At 35.2% G+C, this 25,509-nt stretch overlaps 2 protein-coding genes across 3 annotated transcripts in view; one reads left to right on the top strand and one right to left on the bottom strand.

Moving 5' to 3' along the window:
• The window catches only part of LOC125678202 (vascular endothelial growth factor receptor 1-like), a 59,508-nt gene extending 48,490 nt beyond the window's left edge, over positions 1 to 11,018 (top strand). For both annotated transcript variants that reach the window (XM_056153674.1, XM_056153672.1), the window contains 9 exons: positions 494 to 598; positions 1,140 to 1,259; positions 1,937 to 2,220; positions 4,069 to 4,191; positions 4,772 to 4,842; positions 5,428 to 5,468; positions 5,581 to 5,680; positions 6,157 to 6,262; positions 7,033 to 11,018. In XM_056153674.1, the coding sequence (XP_056009649.1) occupies positions 494 to 598; positions 1,140 to 1,259; positions 1,937 to 2,220; positions 4,069 to 4,191; positions 4,772 to 4,842; positions 5,428 to 5,468; positions 5,581 to 5,680; positions 6,157 to 6,262; positions 7,033 to 7,617 (1,535 nt within the window). In that variant the 3' untranslated portion in view covers positions 7,618 to 11,018. The remainder of the gene's footprint in view (positions 1 to 493; positions 599 to 1,139; positions 1,260 to 1,936; positions 2,221 to 4,068; positions 4,192 to 4,771; positions 4,843 to 5,427; positions 5,469 to 5,580; positions 5,681 to 6,156; positions 6,263 to 7,032) is intronic.
• The window catches only part of LOC125678203 (myotubularin-related protein 2-like), a 28,701-nt gene continuing 13,926 nt past the window's right edge, over positions 10,735 to 25,509 (bottom strand). The window contains exons 10-16 of the mRNA XM_048916449.2: positions 22,428 to 22,519; positions 20,034 to 20,127; positions 18,215 to 18,313; positions 16,294 to 16,494; positions 15,787 to 15,900; positions 12,400 to 12,579; positions 10,735 to 11,897 (exon numbers count right to left, since the gene is read on the bottom strand). Of these exons, the coding sequence (XP_048772406.2) occupies positions 11,739 to 11,897; positions 12,400 to 12,579; positions 15,787 to 15,900; positions 16,294 to 16,494; positions 18,215 to 18,313; positions 20,034 to 20,127; positions 22,428 to 22,519 (939 nt within the window). The 3' untranslated portion in view covers positions 10,735 to 11,738. The remainder of the gene's footprint in view (positions 11,898 to 12,399; positions 12,580 to 15,786; positions 15,901 to 16,293; positions 16,495 to 18,214; positions 18,314 to 20,033; positions 20,128 to 22,427; positions 22,520 to 25,509) is intronic.

Below are 25,509 nucleotides of genomic sequence, written 5' to 3'. Positions count from 1 at the left end.
TAAGCAGGAATTCTTTATAAATTTGTTTGTTGAATAAGCGTGTTTAACTGTATACTCAGTTTTGGATGTGCCCTGCAGGGAATAGGAGTGCTGGGAAATTAGTTCTGTAAGGACAGCCTAAGTTATGAATGTTACACATAAAGTTGTTTAAGTTTGAAGTGGAATCTAGAAATGTTTGCTTATATCCTTATTTTAGCAGAATTTTGTCAAAATGGTATAGATATAATTAGTGAATCTAAACTTTGCAAATGCACTGTTTTGGTAGGAGATTGATAATAAAGTATTATTTAAAATTTTTATGGAGAATATTTTTATGAATGCAATACACCTGACACATTTTTTAAAAAGTAAATCAACAGCAAAAATATCCAGATTTATGATATTTAAGAAATAACCAGATTTATTGTGGTTGAAAAATAACTGGATATATTGTTGTTCAAAATTAACCAAATTTATTGTAGTTCCCAGGTTGAAATGTTTTGTTGTATTTTAGGCATGGTATTGGGACAAGGAGCTTTTGGCCGAGTCATCAAGGCCGAGGCCATTGGAATTCAGGAACATGAAGATGTCACCGTAGTAGCTGTTAAAATGGTCAAAGGTAAGTCAAAGGTCATCAGCCAAAGGGAGGTCACACAAAGGTCAAGTTTATAGAATGAAAAGAAGGACATGAAATTATGATAGTCTTTAAAACTTTTTGTACTGTCATGACTCCTTAAAATGGTGAAAGTTACCTAAGAGCGTTGCTAGTGATTATTTTCTTAGAAACTTCTACAAGTATGTTATCGTTAGAGATTCTAGACCCTGTTGTGTACTTATGATTTTGTTACAGACTATACCGACAGAGATCAGGCCTGGATTTCTCAAAATAAACTTAAGTCGAAACTTGGACTTCAGTCTGAGATTTTGCTCAAATTTTGACTGCTCAAATAAAAGAAAACTCAAACTTAAGTATGAGATGTTTTCGAGAAATCCAAGCCAGATGTATGTTTATAATTTTGTTACAGACTGTACCAACAGAGATCAGATGTATGTTTATAATTTTGTTACAGACTGTACCGACAGAGATCAGATGTATGTTTAGAATTTTGTTACAGACTGTACCGACAGAGATCAGATGTATGTTTAGAATTTTGTTACAGACTGTACCGACAGAGATCAGATGATGGCGTTACTCTCGGAATTAAAGATCCTCATTCATGTGGGCCAACACCTCAACATTGTTAATTTACTGGGAGCAGTCACCAAAGACATCAGATACGGTAGGGTAAAATGTTTCCTGGGGACTGTGTCCAAAGATATCAGATTCAGTAATGTTTTATGAACTATTTTCTGGGGGCTGTCTCAAAAGATACCAAATAGAGTAGAGCTAATGTGTGTAATTTTTCATGAACAGTTTATTGGGGGCCATAATAGATACAATAGAGCTAATGATTCAAGAACAATTTACGTGGATTGTAACCAAGGACATCAGATACAGTAAGACTGGTGTGTTAGTTCATGAACAATTTGCTGGGGAATGTTTCCAAAGATATAAGGTGCAGATAGACATGAAGAATCAAAAGATATCTGAAGGAGAATTTTCATTGAGAATTCATGATGAAAGACATTTCTGCACAGGGAAAAGTGATTTTCAAGCATGTTTATATTTGTTTGATAATCATGTGGGCCATTTTTAGCTGACGGTGTAAAATGCCTTGAGATGCAAAATATGTGCATTATAAAGTCAAACTGTTGTCAATTTTTTTTTTCATGTCTAATTTTGATGTGACTTGTTATTGGAAGTATAAAGCACTTCATTATAGCTCTTAACATAGAAGTCATCTGAGTCAGACATACTGAAAAATGATGGAAGAGGCAAAGTATTATACCATTTTCATTGAGTAAGGTACGTTGACAGCATGAACGGTGTTTATATGTGTTTTGATAAACTTTACAGGTGAGATGTATGTAATTGTGGAATACTGTCATTTTGGAAACCTTCGATCGTACCTACTGAAGCATAAAGAAGAATTCCGTGATGTAATGGAAGACTACATGGATCCCGCTCAGGAGAAGAAACGTGAAGCTGCCCGTGAAGCCGCAGCCAATAAACCATACTACATGAACAAGGCTCAGATTGAAAATACTGCTGATCTAGTGGGGCCCCCTCTGACCACGAAAAACCTCATCTGCTGGTCATTCCAGGTAGCGCGGGGCATGGAGTACCTGGCCTCCAAAAAGGTAGGTTAGCACTCAGAGGTAGCTTATCAATATTTAATTGATTAATCAGTCAATAAGCTCATCAAGATTTAATTGATCAACCAATCAATCAATAATTTTACTTGAGCTTGAATATTTCATTCATCTTGAATTCAGGATTCTGATACAACAGAGATTCAGATATAATGTACATGCGCTTATTTTTTGAGTCAGATTCGTATTTTACTGCCATTGCTGGTGAAGTTTGAGCACTAATTGAAGGTTGCACTAAAATCAGGAAATCTCTGCTGATCAATCATCAACACAGAACAAACTATAAATCATGATCACGTCATATAGTTCATCAGATCCAACTGCGAAGTTTTTGTTAACTGTACTGCGAACTGTGACATTCATTTTCCATATGTTAATACATGTTTATATTTATATTACAAATCGCATTTTCCTCTATGAACCAACCAATTTCAGCACGCGACACAATCCGTTCACAATGACTATGAACGGATTATGAACTAGCTTAAAGCACGCGACTGAGAGAGCGTAATGGTTGAAAAAAATAGAACATCTGTTACAAAGATCTCGCAAGTCACACCTTTGGATTAAGATTGTAAACTTACGTGGATTATCATTCCAATCTTGCGGTCTCCTAATTCCAAAATACAGTGCACCTTGCAATGTTGATAAAAGGCAGGGTGAGACGAAATGTGACGTCATGTCTTTAAGTAAATATAAAGATAATTCTCCTTGTAATAATTATAATTATATATATATATAATTAGTAAATATCAAGATAATTCCCCTTATAATAATTATAATTAAATATACAGGTAACTCTCGAATTATCGCCACTCAATTCATCGCCATTTTCGTTATAACGCCGCATTTTCCTAGGAACATTTTTCCTGTTACTTAAAACTCTCGTTAAAACGCCAAATTCGCTATCGCCATTTGCCACAGTGTTTTCATTACAAAAGTATATTTCACCGTGTTAATTATCTCGATAAACCGCCATAGGTGCACGTGGTCAGTGAAGCAGTAAATTGGTCATTTAATTTATCGATCTCCGGCGTACACCTGGACAGAAGGATCCCAGTAATTGCTGTATTGAATAAACAAGAAAATTACTGGAGATGAACTGTAGTCAAGTTGTTTATACATCATAGAAACACATTTCAATTTAGCTATGGTTTCGCCACGAAAGAGGGTCCTGTTAAATTTCGATGAAAAAAAGCAAATCATTACGTACCAAGAACATCATCCAAAATGTACCCATCAGGATATTGCAAATCATTGTTTATGTGGTTTATGCAAGTAAGGACAAAATATAACTCTTACATATAAAAGAACGGTAACTCTATTTCTTCAAGATGGCGGTAATTCAATTCATCGCCAAATTCGTTATAATGCCATAATTTCATAAGAACAAAAGGTGGCGGTTTATCGAGAGTTGACTGTATATATAATAAGTAATATATATATAATAAGTAAATATAAAGATAATTACCCTTATACATGTAATAATTATAATTAAATATATATATATAATAAGTAAATATCAAGATAATTCTCCTTATAATAATTATAATTAAATATATACACAATGTATAATAAGTAAATATAATTCCCCTTATAATAATTATAATTAAATATATATATAATAAGTAAATGTAACTTTTGGGTATGATAGAAACATGTACATATACAGAATGTTAAAACAAAATTGAAAGTGGGTTTTACAATATTACATCAAGAGAGATCTGGGTAAATGAAACCTAGGAAAGACAACTCTGGGTAGAAACTCCTTCTGTCCCTTTGTTTTCTATTTATCACTGTTTGTTTATACTACTTTCTATTTCTTCTTTGTTGCAGTATATACACAGAGATTTGGCAGCCAGAAATGTTCTTTTAGCAGAGGACAACATTGTTAAAATCTGTGATTTTGGATTGGCTAAAGATCTGTATAGAAACCCTGAGTATCATAAGAAAACAGATGTGAGTGTTACCATCTAAGAGTAGGGCTGATGTTCATCAAGTGAGAAACGGACTCTTACAGTGATGAAAAATAGAAGGGGGAGGGGGTTTAAATATACTAGACTTTCAATGACACCATTTGATGTCAGATGATCAGATGACACAGTTTCATGTTGGATGATCAGTTTTTGGTCTTGAGCCAAGAGGTCACATGTTCAAATCCAGCTCATACCTTGGCTACAGGATGTAAAAATAGGTAGTGACTGCTCTTTTGCCCAATACTTGACATTAAGAAGTAAGAGTCATGGGTCTTTTGAATGAGACCTTTTAAACAAATATCTCATGATGTGGTAGGCATGGCACTTTATGGCCATAGGAGTCTAAATATGTGTCACTTTATTTACAGCTGGTGCTGTCTCAATGAGTGAAAATTTCTCAAAGGGACGCAAAATAAACAAACAAATAAAATAAACTAATGCAATTTATTGTGATCTTCACAGGAAATATTACCTTTTCCTAAGATAGCTTGAGGGAAATAGATGTATATTGAGTTGATAATTGTTGATGTGTGTAAATTTTGACCTGTCTCTGGTTGTTACAGGGTCCAGTTCCTGTGAAATGGATGGCCATCGAGTCTCTGACCCACAGACTGTATACGACAAAAAGCGATGTGTGAGTATGCTTCTACCATACATACATGTATGTGTACATCATCTACAGTGTATGTGTACCTCATCTACAATGTACGTGAACCTCATCTACCATATATATGTGTACCTCATCTACAATGTACCTCATCTACAATATATATGTACCTCATCTACCATATGATATTATATGTGTACATCATCTACAATATGTGTACCTCATCTACAATATGTGTACATCATCTACAGTGTGCATATATACAGTGTATGTGTATATCATTTACAATGTATGTGCACCTCATTTACAATGTACGTGCACCTCATGAGTAAACTTGAATCATTATAAAGAAATGTATTGACCTGATTTGTGAGGTGGAATCATCATATTTTTGTGGGTGGAAATCGTCAAGGTTTCTTTCACTTTCTGTCAGTAATAGGGAATTTAAATTCATGGAGTATGTCCATGCCACAAAAACAGAGATGCTTGTCCTACCATCAAGTCCGAGTCAATTCAAGAGCAGCATTTATATATAAAGTTGTTATAAATGAGATCTGTATGGTAATCTTCAAATTTTGTATGCTTAATAATGATAGAATTTTTATATTGTAGGTGGTCGTATGGAATATTCCTGTGGGAGTTGTTTTCTCTGGGTGAGTATTGATGGTGTCTGTAATGTGAGGCATTCTTCATGTTAACTATGCTACAAGACATTTCTATTAACAGCTGTTTCTGTACATGTATTATTCTGTCTCTGGTTTGTAGGTGGCAGTCCGTATCCTGGAGTGGAAATTAACGAGAAGTTTATCGGGCTCCTACAGGACGGGTACAGGATGGAGAAACCTCGATATGCTTCTGATGAAATGTACGTTCATAACGGAGCTGTCTCTAGTGTGTAGTGAAAAAAGTGGAGAGGCAGGATACCCAATCGTTTATCATTGATAATGTTAATATTTTCAAAATTCTTATCAGTGATTTTATTTGCAAAGTAGTTGTGTTTTCACAAATTTTGTGGCATCATTAAATTTCGCGGAGGCTCGATTGTTGTGGATTTCATGAGTAACCCTATTCCCGCCCGCTGTGTCAGCCCGTGATGAAATACACAATTTATGTAATGTTTCTGTTTACGGAAATCACATCCATGAAATTACATGGCAACAAAACTAAAATTTCAACAATCCATGAAAATTGAGTCCCACGAATTTATATGATTCCATAGTATTTGCAAAATCCAAGTTTTATATTATGCATTGTTTGATGATTTGTTCATTGTTTGTTAAAGAACTATTAATTAAGGCTTGTTAGTGATATCTTAAGAGATTTTAAATTTTTTTTTGACAGGTACAAGGTATTACAGGCGACATGGAGGGACGATCCAGAGGACAGGCCTACTTTTACACAGCTCGCCTCCATCATGGGCGACTTCCTGGAAGAAAATGTTAAACAGGTACAGGTCATTGGGGAACAACTCTAAACCACTGTTTCAAATATCAAAGAAATTTTCCTGTATGCATGTTGTGTCTTTTTGAAATTTGTTCCAGTAATACAAATTTTGAATGTTTTTTGTCCATTTTGCCCTTATCCAATACATTGCATAATGAAAAGTGGGCAAATAATATCTTACTCATTACTTGAATGTGACAACAAAGGCTGTAAGTGAATTTAGAGTGTGATGAAATAGTTTTCAAGTCTCTCAGCAAAAATAACACAGGGCAACAAAGGCAGCTTTAGTTCCTATGTTTTAAAAGTTCATGTACTTGTATACACTGGTATATTTAGTGCGATTGTAGAATGTTAAATATGTACGAAAATAAATAATTTTTTTTTCCTCTCACCTTGTGTGTGAATGGGAACAGTATAGTTCATATCAGTCAACACTCCTCAAAAGCCATTCATTCACAGTGACTTATTAACTGATTCAAATTTAATGATATGATGTTATTTAATGGTTATGGGTAGTTATATCAAGGGTGCACATTTACAAAAGAAAATGACATCTAAGGCTAAACACTAAAGTAGTTGAATATCTTATTCTGCTTCCAACTTTTGTTTAATGAATTAAAGGAACTTGCTTAGAAAGTTGCACTCATTTCCTATAAAGTTTCTTAAACGAAACCCTTCAAGATTATAGGAGAGGCTTAGTAAAGTGAACGCCTTGGTTTCTTAACCATTAACATATTTGCAATGTATAAATCTTGTCCTCATTCCTTTGAACAGTATTACTTGGATCTTAGCGAGCCGTATCTGAAGATGGTGGATTTAGAGGGTGGAGCTTGTGGAGGGCCCGACACCGAGGGCTATCTCAAAATGAGTGACAGAGACAAAACTGCCGACTACCTTAAAATGGGACTGGCCCCTCCCCCTCCGGTGGACCAAGAGGAGCATGATGAGAATGTGTCTTACGTGAATGAGAAGAAGTGGAAAAAAAAGAAAGAGAAAGCGGATTCGATGGAACTACAGCCGCTGACAAAAGCCATGGAGGCTGAAGAGGATGTGCAGCTCCGAGTAAAGGATCGTGAAAATTCCCCCGCAAACATAAACATGCGGGTGGATGTTCACAGAAGTGATGACACAGACAGCGGACATTCCAGCACGTATGCCCCCGGTACACCTCCCGACATCGGGAATGACGGTTACCTTGTACCTAGTAAAATGGGACCAGATCAGACTCAGATTTTTGTGTCAAACAACAAATCTAGTCCTCCTAAGAACAAGTCAAAGTGCAGCGAGTTCACGAAGGATTATCACGATCCTCCACCTACTTACTCGACAGTACTACAGGACAGCGACATCGATGTGTAATGATGTTACGTCTTCATCTTGTGTTCAGTGAATCATGTTTATCAGGTTGCGAGAGGTTTTATTCACACATGTTGTAATATTGCTCGAGGCCTTGTACTGTGTGTTAACTTTTCCTGTGTTTATTACAGCCGAGAGAAAGAAGGTAAAGATAACCAATACCTTTCTTTCCTTCCAAAGAGTATTCAAAAGAAATCAAAGGTTATCTCCCTTGAATTATATGGTTGGGATCTGTGCCTGAATACATGTACATTGTATTTATAAAAATCATGCATCCTCCATTTTGACAAAATGTAAGACAACTTTTCAACTTATATGTCTGATTGAAAACGGTAGTTAATGTGTATCAAAAGTAGTAATTAAGATTAACATTTTACATATCTGCAATTGTGTCGAGGCAAGGCATTTTGCTTTATGGCATTACACAGGTTTTTAGTTAGAGTTGCCAATTTTGTTCACAGCATTATATTTTACAGTGTAACACTGTGTGTGTCCGTGGTTTTATAATTAGATTCTACTCTCATGTTTTATTGTGAGAACATGTTGCTGTAAGAAATGTTTTGTGTTTACATGTTATAATGGGTCCACCAATAACCCAGAAGTATTCAGAAAAAAACCCTCATCATTCATTGGTGCATGGTAGAACACATATGGGTATTTTCCCTGACATTTGTTAAGGTTAGTCTGCATTGTTAATTGTTCAATTCAATTACATAAATCAAGAACTTGAAAAAACTCAGATTAATGTTAATTGTTCAATTCAATTACATAAATCAAGAACTTGAAAAAACTCAGCTTAATGTTAATTGTTCAATTCAATTGCATATATCAGGAAGTTGAAAAGACTCAGATTAATGTTAATTGTTCAATTCAATTGCATATATCAGGAAGTTGAAAAGACTCAGATTAATGTTAATTGTTCAATTCAATTACGTAAATCAGGAAGTTAAAAATACTTTGCTTAATGTTAATTGTTCAATTCAATTACATAAATCAGGAAGTTGAAAAGTCTCATCTTTCAATTACAAAAATCAGGAAGTTGAAAAGACTCAGCTCAATTTCATCATAAGAAAGCAGATCTTATAGCATGTGCCTTTTGGAAACAAATTGACTGTTGATATAGAAAATGCTCATATATGTTTTTTTAATATGGTTTATAGAGATTTTTAATTTTTTTTTCTGAGATTTGTAAATGGTGTATTGAAGGTTGTTCAATGGTAAGGTAGTTTTTAGTTCACCTGCACCCGAGTACCAGCTGTTTTCTATTGTCTTTCCATCTGTCTGTGTGTATTTCACACGGTGACGGGTCACATTTTCAACTTCTTCCTGTGAAGGTCATGGTGTTACAAATCACTGGATATTTCTGGCCTGGAGACTATAATTCGTATTAGGTATATTTTCCATCAGTAGGGACTATCATCCATAATTTATTGAATTAAATTTTTAACACCAGGCAACAGATTGACTGGTGGAGAGTATTGAAGGGTTCAGCACTAAGAGATTTCAACCAAATAATTTTCTATGGGCCTCATGCTCAACTGTTAGGATTTTTATGATGAACTTAGATTTTAACCAAGTAATTTTCTATGGGCCTCATGCTCATTTGTTAGGATTTTTATTATGAACTTATTTGACAGGAGACTTAATTTCTTATCTCTTCTGATAAATTCAAAACTATTTATGCACCACTTATGAGTAGAGCAGATCTAACATCTAACCCTAACTGGATTGAATAAAGTTGGACATTTTTACAGTCACACAGCAATCAGCTGTAATTGTCTCTGAGCATGCAGGGTTCTTCCTATACAACCCGTTAACAGTATTTTTGAATCTCTATTTTTTTTTGCTCATCCTTACTTCAACAATAACCGAAAGAGACTGAATTGTAGATCTTAGTTTAGATTGGACGTATTTTGTACAGTGATGTTTGATGACAAATGTATTAGATGTAGATCTTACTTCTCTCCAAGTCTTCTACAAAACGACCAAACATTTCTACAATTTAACATGCTTTGTATTCTCAGAACAAAGCAGTTTTAACATACAGTATTTTTATCCGTTTTATATTGATTATGCCTTCCAAAGCTTTGTGTGTCTGTGTTTTTACATATGCTGTAGAACTTCACTGATCTCTGAGAGATTTTTAAAAAACTTTTATTATGACTGTTGTAATGGCAGTTTGTATGAATGACACCAGCATTGCCATTCGTAGATTTTTTTAAAAATGTTATCTTTACTAGGAATGATAGGAAACAGCTGCTGTGCAATAATTCCTATGGTTTATAAATCTTTGGAAAATTATACAAGACAATTTTTTTTATTAGATTATCTCCCCCCCCCAGTATTTTTAAAGTAGCAGTCCATTTAAGAATCAGGCAATATTAGAAATAAGCGAGTTACCTTAAATGAACCTATAAATGAATTTTAAAATATTACAAGTGTACGACACAATGTGATAACAACATTTATATAATACTAGCATGATGATTGATGGAGCTTACTTTTTGTACACACACTGTTTGTATTGGAAAATTGGTTTTCTCTGTCCTCTTTGTATTATATTGTCTTCATGTAAGGAATGTACATTATAAACTACAATTAGAATTGCAATACTTGAGCTTTGGGAACAATCAAAATATCATAGCCAAGTCCTCAATAACCCCATCATTCTTACACGGACTGCTACTTTGAAACACTCGTCAGGTTACAAATCATGTATGGATTTTACCGAGTGTTTGAGTTGTATATTGTTTTGAACAAGTAATGTACACGTTGATGTTTGTACTTAGGCTGTGCTACATAAAAAACATAGCCTTTCTTGTAAAACTTGGGTACTGTAATAACATTCATTTTCTTGAGGACATCATTTCCTGGTTTTCATTTGTATTCAAATGCGATTGGCTACTTTTTTGTGATGTCATAAGGCATTCATAGTCCTATGATTGCCTCTTGATGATACATGCAAGTTTAATAATAGAATATAAGCATTGATCAATATCTACAAAAGAAGTCCCCAACGAAAATTATGTTTTTGCAGCACTTTCGATTAACTCAGGTTCTGTATAAAACCTGTGCCTTCATATTGCATTCATTCATTGTTAGATACCTCATTTTTCTTCCATGTATAGTCTAGTCACTCAAACAATAACTAGTTCTGTGTATTTATGTACATCTAAACCAGACTACAAATTCATAACACAGAAAGAGATACAGGTTGTGAAACTTCACATCAAAGTAAATGCAACACCTACAAAGTTATACATTACTAAATGTTTTTCAGTATAAAGGTAAACAAAATTTGTTGCTCTTTATTGTATTTAGTACAAATATTTGTTGTTTTTTGTACATAAAAATGTTTTAGTAAAATTTAAACTGCAATATTAAAACCTATATGTACAATTGGATTGGATTTTGTTATTGAAGTTCTCTGTTATTAAATAAGGACTACTTTCCAGCTGAGTAGATCACATACAGTAGTATAATATAATGTCCCATTACAAAGTTGATCCACAAACTAGAAATGGAACAAACTGACAATTGTTTATGGCAATTTCTACAGAACAGTTAAAACTGTGTGCAAGGAGTATACATACTGTATCGACAAGAAAATATGAACGAGGACAAAAAAGTCTACTGATAAAATGTACACAGATTCCAACTCTTCTTAAAAACAGTGTAGATGTTGCACTGCGGTTTCAGCAAATTTAATGGATGTTGCACTGCAGTTTCAGCAAATTTAATGCACATCAACGTCTGGAATTGTCGGGAATATTTTTGCTGGGGCAAATTTTATGGAAAGCTATTGTACTTTTTGAGCAAAAGCTACTTTGTTGATTTTTCAGACAATACCAGGAAAACAACAAAAGTTGGTCTTCAATGAAAATTGATGAAACCATTATATGTAACACAATAAACATGCGTGGAAGACACTATGGTTAGGTATGATTTATTGTACGCTAAAAGACTATCAATCTTATCCCAAATATTGCACTATTTTGGTCCCTAGGACCAGACAGTTTTGGAGTCTGTACACAATATACTCGCACCACTTGTTGGCCAGTTTGCTTTTAATTTGATCACAATACAGCCCCACAGAGGATGCACTTCAGTGACTGGATGTGTGCTCACACATTGATTGGTGAGGAGATTCTAGGTGGACTATTCTGAGATGTCAATTTTCCTTTGGCTTTTTTATTTTCCAGTTCTTTTAGAAGTTCATCCACTTTTTTCTGTAACTGAGCTTTCAGCATTAAAAGTTCTTTGTTCCTCAAATGAATTGGTTCCTAAAAACAAACAATGAAAACATGTAATCTGTTTATATATTCATACAACATTCTGAATCATGATTATTATATGTATACACATTGATATATATCAAGTTTCTGTTGAATATGTGCATTTGCTGCAGAGACAATGAATGGAAACTGAATTATGAAAGAATGATATTTTGAAAAGGGTAACACTATATGCCCCGCCCATTTCATGGTGGTACAATATGATCAAAAACTTATGGTGACTAACAATCCTACAAAATTCGTACAACGATCTCTGAAAAAGTGTTCCATTAGTGTAGCATGTACAAATTCAACAAAGTCCCATAATTAACTCCTGTAGAATTGGTATCAAATGGGATGGACAGACACCAGTATTTCTGTCCCCTTCCGCTTTGCAGAGGGGGACAATTAATTGGGCTTTATGAAAGCACATACAAGTGTTTTGGCGGTTTCAGTGATTTGAATGGGATTCACAATAATCAAACTTTTCATTAACAAAGATGAGATTTACCTGGGGTCTCATACGGGGGTTCCATCGACAATAATACCCCGTCCACAGCTCGATGCGTCGGAGGCTCGCGACGGGAAACAACACGTGCTGCTGTAGTGAGGCTGCATAAAGAGGATTAGTGAATTCCTCCATCTGACAGTTCACAAAGGACCACAGGGATACTGTCTTCTGTTTCAGACCCTAAAACATAACAAGATTACTGTGTGTATTTTCTGTTTCAGACCCTAAAACATACACTGTAACAAGATGTTTGTGTACTTTCTGTTTCAGACCCTACATCCTAACAAAATGACTGTGTGTACTTTCTGTTTCAGACCCTACAACATAACAAGATGACTGTGTACTTTCTGTTTCAGACCCTAAAACATAACAGTCATCACGATTTTACATGATATAGTGTCATCAAGATTTTACCCGATATATTGTCAAGATTTTACCCGATAGACTGTTATTTTGATTAAGCATGATGTCTACACTGAACAAGCAAGATTTAACCCAAATCTATACTGGGGTGATTAATTTCAATCTGACCGGGTTTAAGGACTTGTCCCGTAATTTTAAAACTTGCATAATTTTATGAAAAATATTCTTTATACTATAGTTGAAAAGGATACTAAATACAATAAAAATTGTTGTGAGCATATTTACAGAGATATTGCGAGTTGAAATTCAAATACAGCAATATGTATATTTCGATCGGAGATTTACGCCATATTACTGTGACGTCATATGCGACAATTGGAATGAGAAAGTACGTAGTAAGCCGGTGACGATTTAGGTGATAATCCTATTATTTTATCTATAAAACCGCTTTAACAGCCTTATCTGTGTATTTACTCATCAATTAATGGACTATGGTGTATTGTGCGGCATACGGTTGCACCAATATTCAGAAGAAAGGGTGCAGATTTAATCATTTTAGTTCCTCAAAGGATGCAGCTCGGAGGATGGCATGGATCATACACAAGTTTGATGCTACAGATATTAGACGGTTGTGTTCAGAACACTTTTCAAAACTTCAGCTACACCGAGATCCTGAGAATTAGAAGGCGACTGGCTTTGTAGGGGCAAAGATTCGACTTAAAAGTGATGCATGCCAGGCCTAGATGTACATGTACCTCTTTGTTTGTTCAAAGTCCCGGAGTTACGGGATAATTGTGGTTTTCTATTGATACTATTTAAATGTGCTGGAATTTTTATTGTCATAGATAAAAAAAATTTCAATGTTACAATGTTTGTTTTCAAATCGCTCGTGTCAAGTTCAAACTGTGTGTTGATGATTCTAAATAAGAGGCGATTTTGTGAAAATGCCCAGCTTCCAATGCATGCCTGATGTTGTTTGTAATCTGAGCGACGAGAAAACACAGGAATCGGTAATTTTATCTGTAATAATAGTTGTAATGGTCTATACCATACCACACATAATAAAAACACAGGAAACAGTAATTTTGTTTGTAATAATGATTTACCTGGAATTTACCTGGCCTAGAGATCGGCTGTTGTGTATATTTTTATGATATACACAGGAAACTTCTCAGGTTATCAAAAATTATGCTTAGTGTCTTGATTTGTGCAAAAAAAAAAAAAATTAAAAAATGTCTACCTACATGCATACCGCACTTCTATTTCCCGTAAACCTTCAAACTTAGTCATATTTTTGTATTGCAGCTAACCAGTTTAGCCCATTTCTAAACCTCTGCTTTTTAAAACTTCTAATTGAACTGTTATATGTATACAGTGGAACCCCGTTATTACGTTCCCCCTTTATTACGTTAGTCCGCATATTACGTTGGAATTTCAAAGCACAAAACCATTTCTTAACAAACCTATATAAAATAGACCTCGTTATTACGTTGTCCTAAAATGCCGGGACTCGGTATTACGTTGTAAATATTCCGACAAAAACGTAATAAACCCCTAATTATTCAATAGTGATTCTCAAAATAATAAGCCATTCACACCTTGACTGCCTGAGGCAGTCACCACGTAAATTTCCTGGTCTGTTTGGGGATTAGAGACGCTTGACTGATCACGCTTCGATAGATCTAGCGACATCAATACAGGTGAATACCCCGTATAGAAGCCAGTGATAAACAATTAAATAATGTTTATTTAGAAATTGTACTCTATGAAATTTACTTCATTTTTCATATTTTGATAATCAAAGAAATAATTTCTCAACCACCTGCGTGTTCAGCATAGTGTGATTACCTTCGCTATTAAAACTCTGTTCACGGACAGCTTTGGTACCAAACAAGAAAGACAAAATTTATCGTAGCAATGTTACAACCGCTTGGGTAATTGCTTGGACATAGGTGACTAAAGGTGTTCAATTAAAAAAATTGTTCGTTGTTTGGACATGCAGCTTGGGTGTTCGTAAATCTCGTCCATACATACACCAATCTATCGGCCGATTTGTGCACGGCATTTACCTCAGTGAATATTTTAAAATCCCTTGATGCGCACGTGATTTTAGTGCCATCATTTAGCATTATAAATGAAATCTTCGTGCATCATTATATATTTTTTTTTATGTGGATTGCGCTTAAATTGTTCTCCGTGCATGTTTATCGTTGGTGAGAAGTGTGCAAGTGTTGGGTATCGTGTGCGTTTTGTGTCTATAGTTTTGTTGTTTTTTGGGTGGGATTTTTTTTTATTGTGTTGTGTATTGTGTAATTAGAGAACTTAATAAAAACGATGTTTTGTTATTTTTTAATACGAATGTTGAATACGAACCGGAACGAGTTATTGAGAGAAATTTACATGAACGCATTGTTTTAAAGTTGAACAAAATGGCGGTCCAAACGAATGCAGAAAAAGCAACGTTTATCAAAACATCCTTATGTATCCTACACCGAAATAAAGAAAAGGGATGAGAACATGAAGAATTACGGACATTAAAGATAAGATGTAAATAAAACAAAGTATCATAGTCTTTTAAACAAAGAAACAGTAAAGATATATTCACACACCCCTTCACGGAGTACCAACGGACGATATACAATTTTCAAATGATATTTTTAATGGATTTAACTGGGAACGTTTATTACGTTGCCCCCGGTATTACGTTATTTTATCGTGACAAAATGGAAAACGTAATAACGGGGTTCCACTGTATAATAATTTCCTAAATATAATATTACCCGGTGTTTCCGGGCACTTCCTGGTGTCCTGGGTGTAGTAGTACAATATCCATGTTTTGAGAGAATGAATAAATCCAAGTAGATTTGTGTACATGTACAACCAAATTAAGAATGATCAAGATACCCCCCAATATGGGCCATCTGTAGGGTTTCTGTGACGATATTTAATCTGAACGAGTGAGATTTAAACAGACGATATTTAATCTGAACGAGTGAGATTTGAACAGACGATATTTAATCTAACCTTCTCTGTTCTTTGTTGTTCACAGTTACACAGGAAAGTCCCAAACAGGCAGCTGTAGGCATTGTCAATGATGGTGATCAGGAAATGCTCATTAAATTCAAAAGCATTTGGAAACTGTCAAAACAAAACAAATTCCTGATGTATAAAGAGTCCACTGAAATAAAACATGGTACAAAATCTCTCCAAGAAATCTAATCGTAAAGTAATTCAGTCACATATTCATCAAAGTTTACATCTGCATTAACCATACAGCTCACAAAGTTTAATATTCATCAGGACCTACATGTTTAGTGCCCACATTATGAATTAAAATTGCTATCGAATAAGTCTTATTTGTATTTCATAAACTTTTCATTTGTACACATTTATGAGACATGTGACACACGGTCCGCAAGATGAGATATTGACACATCGTGCACGAGATGAGATACATGACACACTGTCTACGAGATGAGATATGCAACACACAGTTCACGAGATGAAATACACGACACACCGTCTACCCACCTGTCGTGTCATTTGCCACACACAATCTATGAATTGTAGAAACACAGGGGAGCGGTCCGTGTCCGAGTGCCGGTCCTCTCCGTGTCCAATACGCTGGGCGAACTTGTGGCCAAAACTCAACCATTCTTTCTCAATCAGCACCTCAAAGCCTTGAATGGTTCTATAGTAGGGATCCAGCATCAGAGAAGCCAACCCAGTCAACTGTAAAATCAAACTGAGGATAATTACTGTACTAGCAACTCAGTCAACGGTAACATCAAACTGAGGATCAATTACTGTACTAGCAACTCAGCCAACTGTAAAATCAAACTGAGTATCAATTACTGTACTAGCAACTCAGTCAACTGTAACATCAAACTGAGGATCAATTACTGTACTAGCAACCCAATCAACTATAAAATCAAACTGAGTATCAATTACTGTACTAGCAACTCAGTCAACTATAAAATCAAACTGAGTATCAATTACTGTACTAGCAACTCAGTCAACTGTAACATCAAACTGAGGATCAATTACTGTACTAGCAACCCAATCAACTGTAAAATCAAACGGAGGATCAATTACTGTACTAGCAACTCAGTCAACTGTAAAATTAAACTGAGGATAATTACTGTACTAGCAACTCAGTCAACGGTAACATCAAACTGAGGATCAATTACTGTACTAGCAACTCAGTCAACAGTAACATCAAACTGAGTATCAATTACTGTACTAGCAACTCGGTCAACAGTAACATCAAACTGAGGATCAATTACTCTACTAGCAACTCAGTCAACTGTAACATCAAACTGCATGAGTATCAATTACTGTACTAGCAACTCGGTCAACTGTAAAATCAAACTGAGGATCAATTACTGTACTAGCAACTCAGTCAACGGTAACATCAAACTGCATGAGTATCAATTACTGTACTAGCAACTCGGTCAACTGTAAAATCAAACTGAGGATCAATTACTGTACTAGCAACTCAGTCAACGGTAACATCAAACTGAGGATCAATTACTGTACGGGCAAACCCAATCAACTGTAACATCAAACTGAGGATAATTACTGTACTAGTAACTCAGTCAACTGTAAAATTAAACTGAGGATCAATTACTGTACTAGCAACTCAGTCAACAGTAACATCAAACTGAGTATCAATTACTGTACTAGCAACTCAGTCAACAGTAACATCAAACTGAGGATCAATTATTGTACGGGCAAACCCAATCAACTGTAACATCAAACTGAGGATCAATTACTGTACTAGCAACTCAGTCAACTGTAACATCAAACTGAGGATCAATTACTGTACTAGCAACTCAGTCAACAGTAACATCAAACTGAGTATCAATTACTGTACTAGCAACTCAATCAACTGTAACATCAAACTGAGGATCAATTACTGTACTAGCAACTCAGTCAACGGTAACATCAAACTGAGGATCAATTACTGCACTAGCAACTCAGTCAACTGTAACATCAAACTGAGGATCAATTACTGTACGGGCAAACCCAATCAACTGTAACATCAAACTGAGGATCAATTACTGTATGGGCAAACCCAATCAACGGTAACATCAAACTGAGGATCAATTACTGTACTAGCAACTCAGTCAACTGTAAAATCAAACTGAGGATCAATTACTGTACTAGCAACTCAGTCAACGGTAACATCAAACTGAGGATCAATTACTGTACTAGCAACTCAATCAACTGTAAAATCAAACTGAGTATCAATTACTGTACTAGCAACTCAGTCAACTGTAAAATCAAACTGAGGATAAATTACTGTACGGCCAAACCCAGCTTGAATGAACATACATGAAGTTAGAATAAACAGAGCATGATATGTTGCAGTTCATTCCCTCATGTATTCCACACAATTGTTTGACTTTGAGTTTATGCCTAGTTCTGCCTATATAAGCCCCCTATGTACCTGAGCTGTTCTGTCCCAGCCGTCACTACAGTGAACCAGGACAGAAGTTTTGGCACTCTCCACTTTATCTGCAATCCGCAGGGCACCTGCTAAAATTTGCTGTAAACAAAAAAAAAAAAATATCTGTGAGTTGAGAGAGAGAGAGAGAGAGAGAGGGGGGGGGGGGTGAAGGTAGGAAAAGGGCCCTTAAAAGCTCCCTTCTTTTTGAAATAACCCCTTATACAAAACAGTAGTTTGTGGTTTGATATAATGGATGATGTACAATTATATATGTAAATCTCAAGTTCAGAATTGATTTTAACTCAAACCGACCAAAATAAATTCTACATTTCATGTCAACAACATACATAGATTTCTAAACAATTTAAATCTAAAATATTTTTTCATTCTTCAGTTTGAAAGCTTTAAATCTTTTGAATAATCTTTCTAGGATTTTTTGATCAACATCAACAGAGCTACATTTGTATTTTCATCTTTTGTTTGCTTGGTAGTTGGGTACACCCAAAACGTTTTCAGATAGTGTATAAAATTATTTTCCCTCCCTCTTATGTATCTTTATAAAATCTTATATAGAATATAGAATTTAATTTGGCATTGCCTAAAACCATACACAAACGTCAAATATCTAATAAAAATTTCAAATTCTTAGAAACATATTAAGGCCACATCAAATCGATTCTCTGGTTGTCAGACAATTATTTTTCAAAAAATGGGTAGGTAGGTAGGGGGTTTAGTTTTTCAGTTTATCTCCATGTCATAAATGGGTAGGGATTTTTTGTCCATGGTTTTTTTTTTTTTTGTGTTGTGAAGAAAGTTAGAGATTTACAAATTAAATATCTTACAAAAAGTTAAACCACTTCAGAAATTTTCACTGTTGAAAAAATCTTATCGCTGTCAGCCGTTTTGTTTAGACCTACGAAAACGTCATACTTCAACTTGGCCTTGTTTTCATCAATTTATTCCTTCACGGTTTCAATTTCTTTAAATTCATTGTCCAGAAGTTTCTTGCAAAGCATATCAACTGTCAAGGACGAGTCTACCGGTATAATTGTCCATGGAACAATCTGTTTTGAGTTAAAAATAATCTCAATGCTGACAAGAACTGTTTCTGTCGCCATATTGTTTACATCAACTAAGCAGCACGTCTTATTCAGCAAGGCGCTTTACGATTTTGGCGAACTAGACCAAACATGCCTCTTAAGGTAACTCCATACTTGCAGTTTTATCTGATACAAGTTTTAAAAGTGTATTTATTTCCATTCATTAGAGTTAATACTAACAAATTATCAACTATAACATATAGGACATACGGTAATCACTTTTTAAGATGTGAGACATACATAAACAGAATCATATATCAACGAAAGAAAATTGCAATTTTCCTTTTTAGCATTATCAAAATCTCATAAAAACTGATTATGATGATATAGTAGCATTCATAACAATTTCAGGAAACTGTTACTTCACAAAAATATACAAAATGTCTGTAAAAATAAAGGAAATCTATCACATAATAGACTTGATAGAGAAATCAATAAAAACAGAGTTATTGCCCTTGGATTCAATATTTTAAATCGTATCATTGATTATTCATCTTTAACTTAGACTTTTGAAATAGTTTATTTCTAACAAGATTTTTTACAATAACTATCGGAAAAGACTCTAACAAAATTTATGTTCCTATCATGCATAAATCTAAATAAATCTTTGATTTTGCAAAATCTGATGACATCACAGGAGGGTGGAATTACTTTAATTATCACATCCTTAAAAAATAAATTCTGATCTATAATTTGACATGAAAAATGTTGAATCGAACCTTGATGTGGTCCAACCAATGTGTGGCCTCAATATTGGACAACCATTTACTGTCATCAATTGTTGGGAAAACAATTTCTCTAAGTTTTCTCAAACTAAAGAAAAACAAGAAAAGGATGTGTCAGTACCTAGATTTAAATGGCAATCATACAAAAATTACCCCAAACACCTCCAATGTTTTATATCCTATAATACAAACAACAGAGACATTTATCTCTATTATCTATATTTTGTAAAATACAAGTTTTGAATGTTAAGTTGATGGATCAATATTTTATCGAGAAATAATAGCTAAGGTTTGTTAATGACAAACCATCGTTTAATGTAAATATATATAAACAAAAGGTACATTTACTTTCAATACGAGATATATTTACCTGTCCTTCATAACATTAATGCTGTGTACAGCATTGTATATACCTGTCTGTGTATGTATATACCTGTCTGTGTATGTATATACCTGTCTGTGTATGTAATTACCTGTCTGTGTATGTATTACCTGTCTGTGTATGTAATTACCTGTCTGTGTATGTAATTACCTGTCTGTGTATGTATTACCTGTCTGTGTATGTATTTACCTGTCTGTGTATGTATTTACCTGTCTGTGTATGTATTACCTGTCTGTGTATGTATTTACCTGTCTGCGTATGTATTTACCTGTCTGCGTATGTATTTACCTGTCTGCGTATGTAATTACCTGTCTGTGTATGTATTTACCTGTCTGTGTATGTATTACCTGTCTGTGTATGTATTTACCTGTCTGTGTATGTATATACCTGTCTGTGTATGTATCTACCTGTCTGCATATGTATTTACCTGTCTGTGTATGTAATTACCTGTCTGTGTATGTATTACCTGTCTGTGTCTGTGTATGTAATTACCTGTCTGTGTATGTATTACCTGTCTGTGTATGTATTTACCTGTCTGTGTACATATTTACCTGTCTGTGTACATATTTACCTGTCTGTGTACATATTTACCTGTCTGTGTATGTATATACCTGTCTGTGTATGTATTTACCTGTCTGTGTATGTATTACCTGTCTGTGTACATATTTACCTGTCTGTGTACGTATTTACTTGTCTGTGTACGCATTTACCTGTCTGTGTATGTATATACCTGTCTGTGTATGTATTTACCTGTCTGTATATGTATATACCTGTCTTTGTACATATTTACCTGTCTGTGTACATATTTACCTATCTGTGTACGTATTTACCTGTCTGTGTATGTATTTACCTGTCTGTGTACATATTTACCTGTCTGTGTACGTATTTACCTGTCTGTGTATGCATTTACCTGTCTGTGTACGTATTTACCTGTCTGTGTACGTATTTACCTGTCTCTGTATGTATTTACCTGTTTGTGTACGTATTTACCTGTCTGTGTACGTATTTACCTGTCTGTGTATGCATTTACCTGTCTGTGTATGTATTACTTGTCTGTTTACATATTTACCTGTCTGTGTACATATTAACCTGTCTGTGTATGTATTTACCTGTCTTTGTATTATTTACCTGTCTGTGTATGTATTTACCTGTCTGTGTACGTATTTATCTGTCTGTGTACGCATTTACCTGTCTGTGTATGAATTTACCTGTCTGTGTACGTATTTACCTGTCTGTGTATGTATTTACCTGTCTGTGTATGTATATATCTGTCTGTGTACGTATTTACCTGTCTGTATATGCATTTACCTGTCTGTGTACATATTTACCTGTCTGTGTACGTATTTACCTGTCTGTGTACGCATTTACCTGTCTGTGTATGTATATACCTGTCTGTGTATGTATTTACCTGTCTGTGTACGTATATACCTGTCTGTGTACATATTTACCTGTCTGTGTACGTATTTACCTGTCTGTGTATGTATTACCTGTCTGTGTACATATTTACCTGTCTGTGTACGTATCTACCTGTCTGTGTATGTATATACCTGTCTGTGTATGTATTTACCTGTCTGTGTACATATTTACCTGTCTGTGTACGTATTTACCTGTCTGTGTATGCATTTACCTGTCTGTGTATGTATATACCTGTCTGTGTACATATTTACCTGTCTGTGTATGTATATACCTGTCTGTGTATGTATATACCTGTCTGTGTATGTAATTACCTGCCTGTGTGTGTATTTACCTGTCTGTGTATGTATTTACCTCTCTGTGTACATATTTATCTGTCTGTGTACATATTTACCTGTCTGTGTGCATATTTACCTGTCTGTGTATGTATTTACCTGTATGTGTATGTATATATCTGTCTGTGTACATATTTATCTGCCTGTGTACATATTTATCTGTCTGTGTGTGTATATACTGTAGAAGTACTTTTTTCCGTGTGGTATTAATTTACGCTATGTACGCGGTCACAAATACCTGTCTGTGTATGTATTTACCTGTCTTTCATCACATGAATGTTGTGGATGTCTAAGAAAGCAATCTCAGCATTAGTATACCACTCCTCCCTCTCATAGCCCCCGCCTTTGGCCTAAAATTGGTTGACATAGAATTTGATACATCTTTCATGTCGAAACTAACAATGCAACTGGTATGAAAATTTTCAAATTCTGGAACAAGGAAGCAGAATAATCTGAAAATGAATTTTATTTTTTGCACACTCAACCATTACCACATTGAGTGGGCTAATTACCATGACTTACCTAAAGCATTGGACAAGTGGGCTAGTTAACATGTTATCTAAAGCATTGTACAGAGACTCACACATTACAACACAGAGTGGGCTAGTTATCATGTTATCAAAAGCATTGAACAGAGACTCACACATTACAACACAGAGTGGGCTAGTTAACATGTTATTTAAAGCATTGAACAGAGACTCACACATTGTAACACAGAGTGGGCTAGTTAACATGTTATCTAAAGCACTGAACAGAGACTCACACATTACAACACAGAATGGGCTAGTTAACATGTTATCTAAAGCATTGTACAGAGACTCACACATTGTAACACAGAGTGGGCTAGTTAACATGTTATCTAACACATTGAACAGAGACTCACACATTGTAACACAGAATGGGCTAGTTAATATGTTATCTAACACATTGAACAGACTCACACATTACAACACAGAGTGGGCTAGTTAACATGTTATCTAACACATTGAACAGACTCACACATTACAACACAGAGTGGGCTAGTTAACATGTTATCTAACACATTGAACAGACTCACATATTGTAACACAGAGTGGGCTAGTTAACATGTTATCTAACACACTGAACAGACTCACATATTGTAACACAGAGTGGGCTAGTTAACATGTTATCTAACACATTGAACAGACTCACACATTACAACACAAAGTGGGCTAGTTAACATGTTATCTAACACATTGAACAGACTCACATATTGTAACACAGAGTGGGCTAGTTAACATGTTATCTAACACATTGAACAGACTCACACATTACAACACAGAGTGGGCTAGTTAACATGTTATCTAACGCATTGAAGAGAGACTCACACATTGTAACACAGAGTGGGCTAGTTAACATGTTATCTAACGCATTGAACAGACTCACACATTGTAACACAGAGTGGGCTAGTTAACATGTTATCTAAAGCATTGAACAGACTCACACATTACAACACAGAGTGGGCTAGTTAACATGTTATTTAAAGCACTGAACAGAGACTCACACATTGTAACACAGAGCGGGCTAGTTAACATGTTATCTAAAGCATTGAACAGAGACTCACACATTGTAACACAGAGTGGGCTAATTAACATGTTATCTAACGCATTGAACAGAGACTCACACATTACAACACGGAGTGGGCTAGTTAACATGTTATCTAACGCATTGAACAGAGACTCACACATTACAACACAGAGTGGGCTAGTTAACATGTCATCTAAAGCATTGAACAGAGACTCACACATTGTAACACAGAGTGGGCTAGTTAACATGTTATCTAAAGCATTGAACAGAGACTCACACATTACAACACAGAGTGGGCTAGTTAACATGTTATCTAAAGCATTGAACAGAGACTCACACATTACAACACAGAGTGGGCTAGTTAACATGTTATCTAAAGCATTGAACAGAGACTCACACATTACAACACAGAGTGGGCTAGTTAACATGTTATCTAAAGCATTGAACAGAGACTCACACATTACAACACAGAGTGGGCTAGTTAACATGTTATCTAACACATTGTACAGAGACTCACACATTACAACACAGAGTGGGCTAGTTAACATGTTATCTAAAGCATTGAACAGAGACTCACACATTGTAACACAGAGTGGGCTAGTTAACATGTTATCTAACGCATTGAACAGACTCAAATATTGTAACACAGAGTGGGCTAGTTAACATGTTATCTAACACATTGAACAGACTCACATATTGTAACACAGAGTGGGCTAGTTAACATGTTATCTAACACATTGAACAGACTCACACATTACAACACAGAGTGGGCTAGTTAACATGTTATCTAACGCATTGAAGAGAGACTCACACATTACAACACAGAGTGGGCTAGTTAACATGTTATCTAACGCATTGAAGAGAGACTCACACATTGTAACACAGAGTGGGCTAGTTAACATGTTATCTAACGCATTGAACAGACTCACACATTGTAACACAGAGTGGGCTAGTTAACATGTTATCTAAAGCATTGAACAGACTCACACATTACAACACAGAGTGGGCTAGTTAACATGTTATTTAAAGCACTGAACAGAGACTCACACATTGTAACACAGAGCTGGCTAGTTAACATGTTATCTAAAGCATTGAACAGAGACTCACACATTGTAACACAGAGTGGGCTAATTAACATGTTATCTAACGCATTGAACAGAGACTCACACATTACAACACAGAGTGGGCTAGTTAACATGTCATCTAACGCATTGAACAGAGACTCACACATTACAACACAGAGTGGGCTAGTTAACATGTCATCTAAAGCATTGAACAGAGACTCACACATTGTAACACAGAGTGGGCTAGTTAACATGTTATCTAAAGCATTGAACAGAGACTCACACATTACAACACAGAGTGGGCTAGTTAACATGTTATCTAACGCATTGAACAGACTCACACATTACAACACAGAGTGGGCTAGTTAACATGTTATCTAACACATTGAACACAGACTCACACATTGTAACACTGAGCGGGCTAGTTAACATGTTATCTAACACATTGAACAGAAACTCACACATTACAACACAGAGTGGGCTAGTTAACATGTTATCTAAAGCATTGAACAGAGACTCACACATTACAACACAGAGTGGGCTAGTTAACATGTCATCTAAAGCATTGAACAGAGACTCACACATTGTAACACAGAGTGGGCTAGTTATCATGTTATCTAACACATTGAACAGACTCACACATTACAACACAGAGTGGGCTAGTTAACATGTTATCTAAAGCATTGAACAGACTCACACATTACAACACAGAGTGGGCTAGTTAACAT

Source organism: Ostrea edulis, chromosome 2 (assembly GCF_947568905.1).
Source record: "Ostrea edulis chromosome 2, xbOstEdul1.1, whole genome shotgun sequence".
NCBI lineage: Eukaryota > Metazoa > Mollusca > Bivalvia > Ostreida > Ostreidae > Ostrea > Ostrea edulis.
Note: the sequence above shows the minus strand (reverse complement) of the source record. Positions and strands in the feature narration are given on the sequence as shown.